Source organism: Talpa europaea, assembly GCF_964194135.1.
Source record: "Talpa europaea genome assembly, chromosome: 8".
NCBI lineage: Eukaryota > Metazoa > Chordata > Mammalia > Eulipotyphla > Talpidae > Talpa > Talpa europaea.
Genome location: NC_140075.1, coordinates 62065579 through 62077694, shown reverse-complemented (window position 1 = coordinate 62077694; position 12116 = coordinate 62065579). Strand labels below are relative to the sequence as shown.

General features: G+C 48.5%; 2 protein-coding genes across 2 annotated transcripts; one reads left to right on the top strand and one right to left on the bottom strand.

The window, feature by feature from the left end:
• Nucleotides 1-4505: 4505 nt before the first annotated feature.
• CIROP (ciliated left-right organizer metallopeptidase) lies at nucleotides 4506-10163 on the top strand (the record flags this gene model as incomplete). Its single annotated transcript, XM_084240245.1, has 14 exons — nucleotides 4506-4812; nucleotides 4938-5031; nucleotides 5122-5173; nucleotides 5457-5600; nucleotides 5864-5989; nucleotides 6192-6276; nucleotides 6413-6558; nucleotides 6635-6806; nucleotides 7264-7333; nucleotides 7410-7506; nucleotides 7607-7879; nucleotides 8084-8313; nucleotides 8492-8671; nucleotides 9689-10163. The coding sequence occupies 14 exons, from the start codon at nucleotides 4506-4508 to the stop codon at nucleotides 9906-9908; spliced, it is 2196 nt and encodes a 731-aa protein (XP_084096371.1). The 3' UTR covers nucleotides 9909-10163.
• Nucleotides 10164-11061: 898 nt separating this feature from the next.
• On the bottom strand, nucleotides 11062-11502 carry LOC311174812 (uncharacterized protein C14orf119 homolog; the record flags this gene model as incomplete). The annotated part of the gene is made up of 1 exon (XM_084239540.1): nucleotides 11062-11502. The coding sequence occupies exon 1, from the start codon at nucleotides 11488-11490 to the stop codon at nucleotides 11062-11064; it is 429 nt and encodes a 142-aa protein (XP_084095666.1). The 5' UTR covers nucleotides 11491-11502.
• Nucleotides 11503-12116: the final 614 nt, after the last annotated feature.

The following is a 12116-nucleotide window of genomic DNA, read 5'->3' as shown; positions in this document are numbered from 1 at the left end:
AGTCCCTGCCTTTGTGGGGTTTATGGGATTAATGAGGGTGACAGACAAACGTAATACCACAAGTAAACATATCAGTCTAAATTCTGGGCAGTGCTACGTGGCCAAAGTAAAGGAGTGACTGGTGGTAGAGAGTAACGAGTCTGCCTGATTCAAAAGTGAGGGTCAGAAAGGTCTTCTTGGGAAAATAACAGATGAGTAGGTGTGTAAAAGGTGAGGAGGAGTCAGTATGGCAAAGGGAGGTTCCCAGCAGAGAGAACTGTACGCAGGCAGGGGACTTACTAGACTGAGGTAAGTGGTGAGGTCAGAGAGGACCTGAAGCCAGATCTCTCCTGTGGGATTCAGAGGCTCTAACAAGGGAGGAACCTTCCAAAGAAAGTGAACATTTCCTCTCAGAACAAGAGAGAAGGAGGGCAGAAGATACGGATCCAAACACAACTGGGTGTATGGCGTGCTGAGGCCGTTTTCACAGTGAGAGAAGATGAGAAAGCGGTGACCGACTGCTTAGCTGAGCCTGTCAAGGGAACTGAGATTTCTGACTTGGGAACACGAAACTGAAGTGACCATGACAATTTTAGAGTGGCCACAGTCTGTCCTCTGGGTGATTTCCTTCAGTGCTCCGGTGTTCCTGAGCTGCTCCAGAGAGTAAACAAACACAGTGCTCACCTGCGCTTGGGACTTAACCAGGTCTGTGGAGGAAAAGGACAGACAGGAAAGGGGAACAGAAGTTCCTTACAAAAGAGGGGTTGGAGAGGTGAGCCTGGCGCCCTGGGCAGAGGAGGGGCAGGAAGGCCTGAGGGTCTTCAGTGACTTGGTGGACCAGCTGCTGGGAGCTGAACACAGGAACCTCAGGAAAGGAGGGTATATCAGAGAGAGGGATGGTTGGTGCAGTTATTTCACAGTTGCTGCAGTGTGGGGTAGTAAGGCTCCTTCAGAGTCTGACCTTGGAGTGGAATGGGGGTACTAGTGGTGACAGAGCAGAGGTTGGTATGCCAATGAGGGGGACACCACCTAGAGCACTGCCAGCCTCGTCCCCATCCTCTCTCCACACCCCACATGCTACACCCTATCCCCTCTCTTTCATCTCTCTTTCTCATCAGCATCTTCTCTCCGCATCCCATCTCATTTCCTGCTCCACTCCCTCTTTCTCTTTTCCATCCTCACCCTAACTTCTATTCTCTTGCAACTCCACCACTCTCACCTCCTGCATCCTCTCCTCACCCCACTCTCTCTTCAGTTTCTACTTTTCCTCCTCATCCTCATCTTTCCCAGTACAAGCATCTTTCATCCTAAGTTTCTTTGTCCTGCATACTGTGCACCAAAAAAGCAGTGTGGCAAGGTGGATTTAAAGCCTCTGGCCAGAAACCTAACTGCGTGGGTTCAAATTCCACCTTTACCACCTAACCACCTTGCTAAGAGGATTGCGTGAGTATAAAGTGCATGGAGTAGGGCCTCCCGGGCGGCGCAGCGGGTTGAGTACAGCGCTGTGACACTGTCTGCAGCCTCTGCAACGCTGGTTCGATTCCCGGCTGGCCAGGGAGATTCCCATATGGCGCAGCAGACCTCTTCTGTACAGCACACTGCTCCCCTCAGCAGTGTACTTCGGTCAATTTGCCTGTTCTGTTCCCCACTCTGTCTCTGGTGAATCCTCTCACTCCCCACATCTCTGGCCTATACCCCAGCTCTTGTATTCATAAATGAATAAATCTTAAAAAAATTAACTCTCATTAAAAAAATATTAATAATAAAAAATAAAGTGCACAAAGGCAGTGCTCGATATGATGGTTCTTATTTTCACCCTCTCTCCTTACTTCTTGACCCTTTCCTCACTTTCATCTCCCAGCCTCCATTATCCCTCTGTCCCGACTTCATCATATCTCTCGGAAATCCAAAGATGAATCAGACTCAGTTTCTGCCCACAGCCTTGCAGGGAAACAAGCGCAAAAATAAATGCAATATAATAAGTGCTACTTCAAAGATATGAAAGAAATGCTATTGGAGAACAAAGGATATGCAAAGTAACTCTACCAGGGGAGAAAAGAAAAGTCTCAAGGGGCAGATACCCTCTCAACTAATTCTTCAAAGAGGAGGAAGCATTTGTCAGGCAGAGGCAGGAGGGAGGTATTCCAGCAGAAGAAACTCGAGGTGTTTTTTCTTTCTCTTTTAAAAAAAGATTTATTTATTTATGCAAACAAGAACTGGGGTGTAAGCCAGAAGTGGGGGTGGGTGAGAGGATTCACCAGAGAGAATGGGGAGCAGAACTGGCAGATCTACTGAAACACACTGCTGAGGGGAGCAGCTGGCTAGACAGGAGAGGTCTGCTGCACCATGTGGGTTGCTCCCTGGCCAGCCGGGGCTGGGGATCGAATTCGTGCTGCAGTGGCTGGTAGTAGCCTGATAGTGCTGTTTTTAACCCCTGTGCCACCAGGGAGGCCAAACACGAGGTGTTTTCTGTGCTGCTTCTGCAAGGCAATGAAGTGCACACTCCTGTGAACCCCAGACCCTGCAGGGGCACACGCTGCCTCCACATGGCCACAAGGGGACAGCAAAGCACTAGTTGCGACTGCGGAGTCAGCCCTGAAAGCTTCTGAGAGCCATCCTGCAAATCACCTGGAGCCTTCCCCAGATTGTGCTGCCCCAGGCCTCTGACATGAGGAGGAAAAGGCTAGATTTGTTTTAGAGAAAGGAGAGTTCCCTCAAGAGTTGTACAGATGTTAATACGAACAGAAGAGTTCTCCACAGAGTTGCAAGGATCTGCACAGTATGTGCTGTTCACTCGACTAGATTTACTGTGAGCCAGAGGCCTTCCTCAACACATTCTAGTCTTCTTGGCCCTCCTAGAAACCTGTCAGGAAAGAATAATCCCAGCTCTTAGCTAGAAGGGGTTCCTATTTTGCAGATGGGGACACTGAAGCACTGGGCCTAAGTTATACAGAGAGGAAATGGCAGAATTGGCTTGGCTTCAGAGTTTGGATGCCTCCTTCGTGGCTGGCAATTCGGTGACGCTCTGGTGTGCAAAAGTATAAAACCAACTGCCCCACGGAGTCAGCACCACTTCCTTCTCTGAACTGCAGTCCTTGTCTACCACTGATGGGCTTCTCCAAAAGTTTTTTCCCAGAGTCAGATTCTCTTCCTTTATCCACAAACTGTGGAGAGGAAAGTGGCCAGGAAGCAGCAAGTTTATCTTCAAGGAGTTCAAGATGTAGAGAAAGAACCACTAAGTTAACGATTAAAACAGAGGAAAAGGGCCTCTCTGGTGGCGCATGGGGTTAAGCACCGCACTATGAGGCAATCTGCAGCCTCTGCAGCGCAAGTTCGATCCCTGGCCAGCCAGGGAGCAACCCACACGGCTAAGCGGACCTCTCCTGTCTCACCTGCCGCTCCCCTCAGCAGTGTGTTTCAGTCAGTCTGCCTGTTCTGTTCCCCATTATGTCTCTGGTGGATCCTTTCACCCCTCTACCCCCGCATCATTGGCCTGTACCCCAGCTCTTGTATGTATAAATGAATAAATCTTTGGGGAAAAAAAAGAACAGAGGTGGACAAGCGGGGGGCTGGGAGGACAGGTCTCTCCTCCTCTGACACGTGTGGAATTTGGGCAGGAGGTGTTAGGAAAGGTTTCCCAGAGTAACTACAGGGAAGGTAGGAATTAGGTAAGCAGGCAGGGAAGATGCAAAAAAACAAAACCAGAAACAAAACAAAACAAAACAAAGAGAGCTCCAAGAGCTGGGTGAGAACACCTGTGAACATGGTCTAGTAATATCCATTTTAAGAGCTGGTTTTCCCTCCCCAGTGTGTAAGTGGCTTCTGTGGAGCTTCACAGCGATAACACAATAGCCTTTCCTAGGAGCTGTCGGCTACCCAACGCGTATTTGTTGAGCATCTACTAAGTGTCCTGCATAGATGCAGAGGCTAGAGTCCACCCAACTCTGACATGGGGCCTAGCGAAGTGGGAGGCCTTGCTTGCTCAGCTCCCATGGATAGGCAGACACCTCCAAGCACAGAATGCCCCCCTACTGATTACTTTATTACCACAATTTCTTTAACACCAATTACTTTACTACTATTACTTTAACACCAATTTTATATCCTGTTATTTTAATACCACTTTTCTTTCATTTTTTTAGTTCTGGGGAGATTCTGATGTTATCCACTCAGCACTGCGTGGGGCTGGGATGAGAGATGGAAGAGCGCAGGGAGAGTTCCTTTGTGGATGGGCAGGCCCCGCTTCGGAAAAGTAAACTGAGGTCTCAGAAATGATCACACTTCCCTCCCCCACTCTCCACTGCCGCCCTCTCCCCCCTTCCCAGGAGGCAACTTTGGTTCCTGTGATTGACATCCGACCTCCTGGCAGGAACTGTAGATTCAGTCAACATCACTCAAGAGGAAAGAATAAACAGGCATGAGGGGGTGGGGGGTATGGAGAGAGATAATAAAGAGAGGTGAGTCAGAAATAAGCGAGCTGGGGAAGGGAGCAGAAAGGATGCAGGTTATGCCAAGACCCCTGGAGGATGCTGCTGCTGCTGCTGCTGCTGCTGCTCCTGGGGGCTGCCGCAAGCAGATGTCTACATGAGGAGACACAGAAGTCTGTGCGCCTTCTCAGGCCCCCTTTCTCCCAACTTCCCCCAAACACCCGCTCTTCCTCTCTCACCCTCCCTGCCTCCCATGATCCACAACCACTCCGAATCCAAACCTGCTATATAGGAGATCCTGTATCAGATGGAGCCTGGGGTCCTGAGGAAGCTGGGCTGAGAGGGGGATCCCGAGCCCTGGCTGCAGTGAGAGAGGTTGCTCAGCGACTCCGAGGTGTCCTGGCAGGTGAGTTGGGGGACAGAAGGGTTTAGGGAGGGCTGAGGAGCAGAGGCTCAGGAGAGAAACATCACCACGGAAAAGGAACTGGAACTCTAAATGTTTAGGTGAAACCGACCTCTTGTCTTGGCTAGTCTCTCCAATGCAAGGACCTCTGCTTCTAAGTCGAGACCCTGCACAATACTGCCATGCCTTCTGGGGAGACCCAGATACCCCCAACTACCACAAGTGAGTCATATCTCTGAGACTGTTTGTGATGCCTCTTCAGCTGGACCCAGTAATATCTCTGGCTCACCTACAAATATTCATTCTTGCCAGGTGTAGCCTCTTGAACCCAGGGTACAAAGGAGAGAGTTGCCTGGGGGCAAAGGTGAGAGCAACTTCTCAGACTTGGGGGTCTAAATATCTCTAGCCTGTCTGGACCTCCAAGACCATGAGCATCAGATATGCTTCCCAACTATGCAGATTCCCAAAATGTGGCCCTTAGAAATCTGGCAATTTATTAAATCAGAGACTAGAAAGGGTGGTGGTGGCAGGACTCCCTAAGGCTGACCAAAAATAGACTTTGTGCCTGTCTCCAATTCCCCATTTTACTATTGTCCTATCTCCCAGCCCATCCACTAAGCCAGGCGACAAACCTCACTCCCTGACAGATCCCTGATAGCCATCTCCATGGCTATGCCCTGTGGCCGGAGCAGGGTCCCCCACAACTGATCCAGCCAGATGGGCCTGGGGTCCAAAACACTGATTTTCTCCTATATGTGCGGGTTGCCCACACTTCCAAATGTCACCAAGAGGTAAGGTTCAAATTCAATGTCTTTTCCCATTCTGCCTCTTGTGCTTAAATATCATGGGAAGAGTCAGGAAGCATAAACATTTTCATTAAGTTATACTTAGATGGGGTAACTTGGGGAATGCCGATGAAGTTTGGGTGGGGGTGACCCCCTCCAATCATCCTGAGAACAGCCCTGCTGAGTTTTCCGGTCTTCCCTTCTGAAGACTTCTGTGTTATGCCTCTTCTTTTCTTTCCGGCCCTTACCTCGTCCTGGCCCATCCACAGCCCTCTGTCATAGCCTATGCTGCCTGCTGCCAGCTGGACTCAGATGACAGGCCCCTTGCTGGAGCCATTGTCTACTGTGCCCAACATCTCACCAGCGCCAGCCTCAGCCACGGTGACATCGTCATGGTGACTGCTGCACAATAGGGAAAAGCAACAGGTTGGGGGTAGGGGCAGATCACTCGACTTCCCATGAAGTGGAAGAACCTACTAAGGATGGACGAGAAGGTGCCTTGAGCTCTAAAAAGAGCCGTCTGGACAGAGGGGCTGTAGAGTGGCTGGCCAATCCTGCTGCACATCCAGCGCCCTCACCCTGTAGTCTTGTCCTTAGGTCACACTCCATGAATTGCTGCATGCCCTGGGTTTCTCTGGGCAGCTCTTCAGGAAGTGGCGAGATTGTCCCTCAGGACCCGGTGGTAAATGAGAGCAGGGGAGAGGTCTTCCCACCCTGTCAACCCAGGGGGAACCACTACCATCTCATCCTTCCAATTTTCCCTCACCCTTTCTACATTTTCTTTTCCTCCTATTGTCTTCTCCCCTTTCTGTTCCCAGTAAGAGAGAACTGTTCCATCAGGCAAGGAGTGACAAGGCAAGGCCAGTGGGGACAGCTGCTTCTCACCACACCAACTGTGAGTCACAGCCTGGCCAAACATTTGGGAGTGCTTGGGATTTTACCGGGTGTTCCCTTGGAAGAAGAGGTGAGAATGAGAACACCAGGGGGTCATGGGGGGAAAAGGGAGTAGCCAGGTGGTAACCAGCTATCTCCTCCAATAGGGTTCTTTGTCTTCACACTGGGAGGCCCGACTTCTCCAGGGCTCTATAATGACTGCTACCTTTGATGGTGCCCGACGCACTCGACTTGACCCAATTACTCTTGCTGCCTTCCAAGACTCAGGCTGGTACCAAGTCAACCACAAAGCTGCAGAGGAACTATTGTGGGGCCAGGGTGAGAAATCAGGGAGAATGGCAGAGGCCTTCACAAACAAAGTCAGCTCAGGGGAAGTGAGAGATTGAAGGGATTGCCTGCTGCCAATGACAGGGTGTCTCTGGATCTGTAAGCATAGCTGGCACGGAGGAATGTTTGGGGCTTCATTGTTTCTCAGGGCTCTTTTTTAAGATTTATCTATTCATGCATACAAGAATTGGGGTAAAGGTCAGAGGTGCAGGTGGTGAGAGGCTTCTCCAGAGACAGAGTGGGGAGCAGAACAGGCAGACTGACTGAAATACACTGCTTAGAGGAGCAGCGGGCGAGACAGGAGAGGTCTGCTGTGCCATGTGGGTAGCTCCCTGGCTGGCTGGGGATCGAACTTGTGCTGCAGTGGCTAGTGATAGCTTCATAATGCTTAAGAGGCCACCAGGGAGGCCTCTTCTCGGGGCTCTTTCTCCTCCTATCTGTCAAGCAGGATCTGGCTCAGAATTTGGCCTGGTGACCACATGTGGAACTGACTCCTCAGACTTCTTCTGTACTGGCAGGTGTGTGCGCCAAGCGGGGGAGGGGCTTTGCAGCTGTCAGGGATCCTGGAGTCACTCTACCATCCCTTCCACACAGTGGACTGGGTTGCCACTACCTGCACCTGGACAAGGGACGCTGCTCCTCAGGCCCCACGCTGGAGGGCTGCCGCATGTATAAGCCCCTGGCCAACAGGGTGAGTAGACTAGAACATAGAAAGCAAGTGAGTGAGCCCGAGGAGTCAGCCTCTGAGGCATTCAGACAAACACTATCCTACCTTCTGCCCTGCCCTTCAGAGTGAATGCTGGAAGAAAGAAAACGGATTTCCACCAGGGGCAGAGAATCCCCATGGGGAGATCTACCATCCCCAAAGTCGTTGCTTCCTTGCCAACCTCACTTCACAACTGCTCCCTGGGGGACAGATCAGGCATCCCTCTCAGACCCCACACCTGAAGGAAGTGGAGCTCACAGGCCGATGCTACTTACACCAGTGCACAGAGAGAGGCACCTACAAGGTGCAGGTGGAGGGATCACCCTGGGTCCCCTGCCTTCCAGGAGAGGCAGTTCAGGTGGGTGTCTTCAGTGGGAGAGCTGCAGTACACTGGACACTTGTAAATGCACGTAAGGGAGAACTAGCCAAGCTGTTCAGACGCTCGTTCATTTTCTACCCAGTACCCACAGAGTCCATGACTCAGATGAAGATGGCACATTTTCTTTAGGAGAACCCACACAAGCAACTAGGTCTATACTGTACCCTATGTGTTTCCTTGCAGATACCTGGGTACCACGGTCTTCTCTTCTGTCCCCGGGGTCGGCTATGTCAGACTAATGAAGATATGGATGCTGTTACTTCTCCACTTGTGACACTTTCAACCAGAGACCTGTTACTCCAGCTTTCCATAGGATTAGGCGGACCCCCAAGTCACTACCTGGGGAAGGAAGAGCGAGAAGAGCTGGCAGAAGCAGTGCTACAGGCTCTGGTGAACAGAGGAGGTGCCGGCAGGTAAAGGGACAGTTAGGCTGAGAATTTACACAATGGGCAAGGAGAATCTTTTAAGTCCTTTGCGTTATGACTGTTCTCTGAAGACTTTCTGTTCATGCCACTCCTAAGCCTGCACCTTCCATTAGATATACTCTTCCTGGTACTGTACCTCTATTAAGAGATGCAAATATCCATTCAGGTGCTACTTCCACAGTCCCTCCATTACCACTAGTCTGGTTTTCACTGTACAAGTATGGAAGTCCCCTGGCTGCCAAGGGCCTTTGGCTGATGAGCTACACAGGGCCCTGACCCTAACTCTCCAGAAGAAGCCGCTGGAAGTATTTTATGGAGGATTCCAATTTACCACAGAATACAGCAAGTAAGATAACATTCCTAAGTTTTCTTTCAAATTCCTGGAGTCCAGCACTCCTCACATATACCACCCAAGTTAGTATACATGGGATGTATCCTATGGGACACTTCTTCACACACGCACACACAAATAATGGGGAGCTACTTCCTTTCTTAAACATTATCCCAGCACCGTTTCTACTTATTTAAATGCCATAGTTTGACTCTTTCCTATAGCCACTTCCCTCTCTGCCTCACTTCCAACAATTAAGCCAGACTTGGATGGTGACCTTATTCTTATTTTTGGGTACTATTTTCTTTTTTTTTAAAAAGATTTATTTATGTATACAAGAACTGGGGTATAGGCCAGCAGTGTGGGGGGGGGCGTGTGTGAGAGGATTCACCAAGACAGAGTGGGAAATAGAACAGGCAGACTGACTGAGATACACTGCTGAGGGGAGCAGCGGGCAAGTCAGGAGAGGTCTGCTGTGCCATGTGGGTTGCTCCCTGGCCGGGGATAGAACTTGTGCTGCAGTGGCAAGTGGATAGCTTCATAGGTTGTCTCTTAAACCCTTGCGCCACCAGGGAGGCCTTGGTTCTATATTCTCAATTTCCTGTTTTAGCTTACTAAGTGAAGTAGAGCTTCATGAATTGTGGCTTATAGTAAAGCACTTCACCCCTTGGGCCTCCTTAGCGGCCTAGGGGTAAGTCTAAGCACTATAACTGCTATGGCCTGAGTTCAATCTCCAGCCAGGAAGCTGACCCACATGCCCAGCAGACCTCTCCTGTCTCACCCGATGCTCCCCTTAGCAGTCTATTTCAGTAAATCTGCCTGTTCTGCTCCCCACTCTGTCTCTGGTGAATCCTCTCACCCCCACACTTCTGGCCTACACTCCAGTTCCTCTATGCAAAAATAAAAAAAAATAAAGTATCAGTTTAAGTATCATTACCTTCCTTGATCAACATTTAAAAAAAAAATAAAGCACGTCATCCCCTAAGCTTAGAAATATTCCAAGCCAAATATTACCTCTTACCTCTTTCCTAGGCTGCTGGTTACCTCGGGCCATAATCTGTCCATGACCCGCCTAGGTCTCTCTGTGACACTCTGCCTAATGTTACTCATCCTGGCAAGTACACTGGGGATCGTGGCCTATCAGAAGCGAGCTGGTATTCAGGTGGGACCATCTGTCCCTGACCACTCACCAGAGGCCCAAGGCACAACAGGGGTTCTGGCTGGAGGAAGTGTGATGTCACCCAGAGCATGAAGGGGGACAGTGGAAATATTTCTTGGAAGACAAGTGGATGAAAAGCTGAGCTACTGTCCACACTTAAGTTCTACTTTTCTCAGAATGCCTTTCTCTGTATTGCAACTTAATGCTATACCAGCTTTGCAATAAAAAGGAGATTTAAGGTTCTGAAAATTTCTTTATTTTGATACAAGAAAACCCCTTCAACTAGTAATGAGCTTTTTTTTTTTTCCCCCATGTTGTCAGGAAGCACTTACAGAATAGAAATAACTGCTACCAGCACCAAAAATATCACATATGCTTTAGAAAAAGTCACTTGATTTGGATTCAAACAAACATCAGTGTGGAGCAAGTAGTTATCTTCCTCTCCTGACTTTCCATAATTTTACTGAACCATCACTAGGAAAGTCAGTGGTTGGGATGTCGCATAATTATGCTAGAATCTGTAAGGGTAGTGAAACCGGTCATCTGAGTCCAGCTAAACCATAAAAATACAATCTTTATTGCTCTTCTCTCTTGCTTTTGGAGTAGGGCAAGCTCTGCTTTAAACTCCTTGGACCAGCAGGCTTGAGTTGTAATGTATAGGTTCTTTTCATTATAGCTGCAAAAGAAGTTATTAAGTTTTTAAGGGTTTGGCATCTCCTAGAAAGCAAGAGAGGAAGACTGTTGATCTGGATTTGCTGAGATGGAGATGGAAAACATTTATACTAGGAGTTCAGTGCATATGCTGTTAACGTTGAAATAACCAGGTCTACAGTGCTCAGCAATTTCGGTCAGCTGATTGGGATACCAGCCCCATATTTTTAAGTGATACATACGAAGTTCATGCTGTAGAGTTGTGGTTTTTGATCCGTCAGCTTTGGTCATCTCTTTTATTTTTTTTTTTTTTTTAAGATTTATTTATGTGTACAAGAACTGGGGTGTAGGCCAAAGGTGTGGTGGATGAGAGGATGCACCAGAGACAGAGTGTGGAGCAGAACAGGCAGATTTTACTGAAATACACTGCTGAGGGAAGCAGCGGGCGAGACACAAGAGGTCTGTGGCGCCATGTGGGTCAGCTTCCTGTCTGGGGATCGAACTAATGTTACAGTGGCTCACGATAGCTTGATAGTGCTGTCTTTAACCGCTGCACCACCAGCGAGGCCCCCATCTTCTTTTATTTTAATGTCCATCAGTCCTTACCAGCTGTAGCAGCAACTGCTTGGTAAAATTTTGCCACGAAGTCAGGCTCACTGACTTCCAGCTGCCTGACAAATTCATTGCGCTCCTGCTCAGCCCAACCTCGAAACCACTGATCCCAAAGACGTAGCTGGCACTCAAAGATACAAGGTGGTCGGTATGCCCCAGACACACTAAGCTGCTCCAGACCTTCCAGTAGTGGCTGTAACTTTCCTGGCACAGCCTTAGCTACCAAGTCCTGTAGGAAACGCTCACGCTGAGGTCCTGACCAACTGGCAAACCAGTGAAGAATACACTTCATCTCCTGGGAAGTGATGTAAGACATTGGGGGAGGGGAAGAGTTAGTAATACTGTCTGGCACTGAGGGAAAGGGAGAAGGCAGAGATGGTGGCATCCAAGATGATGATGATTCCAATGGCATCCTGAAATACAAAAGCACTGTTGTTACATACTCTCTAGACAGAGTGACCAAAATACAACTTCCCACAAGGAATCTTACCACACTCAGTCACCATCTACACAGGAAATTACTTTTCACCAATTCGATTTACAGGAAAACAAGGTCCTTCATTTAGTTTTCATGAATAACTTCATTTTATATTTGCCAACCTTCCTATATTTCAAATTTGCCAGCTCCTGTGTGCCTCCATCATTTTTATACAGATTCTAAAAATAACCAGCGTATTTCATGCTCATTTTCTCACACCTACTTCCATATTCCAGGTTGAGTAAAGAACAAAAACTAATGTTGGTCCAAGTCGTCGTCCCTAAAATGAAATATGGTACATTTTTAAATTTACCACATGCAGCTGGTCAGGACCTGTACTTTAATCACTCCACAGCTATCAACAATGGGAAAAGAAAAATAAATAACATCATATGAAAAAGAATCTTCTTTGCAAAGTGTATACTGTCTCTGAAATATGCCAGGTACTTCACAGCATTGGTTACTTCCTTTATTTATTCCTATAAAATACCAGGAAAAATTAAAAAGCAGAGTAAGTGAGGGCACCTGGCTCAAAATAATATAACACAGTAAGAATAGCA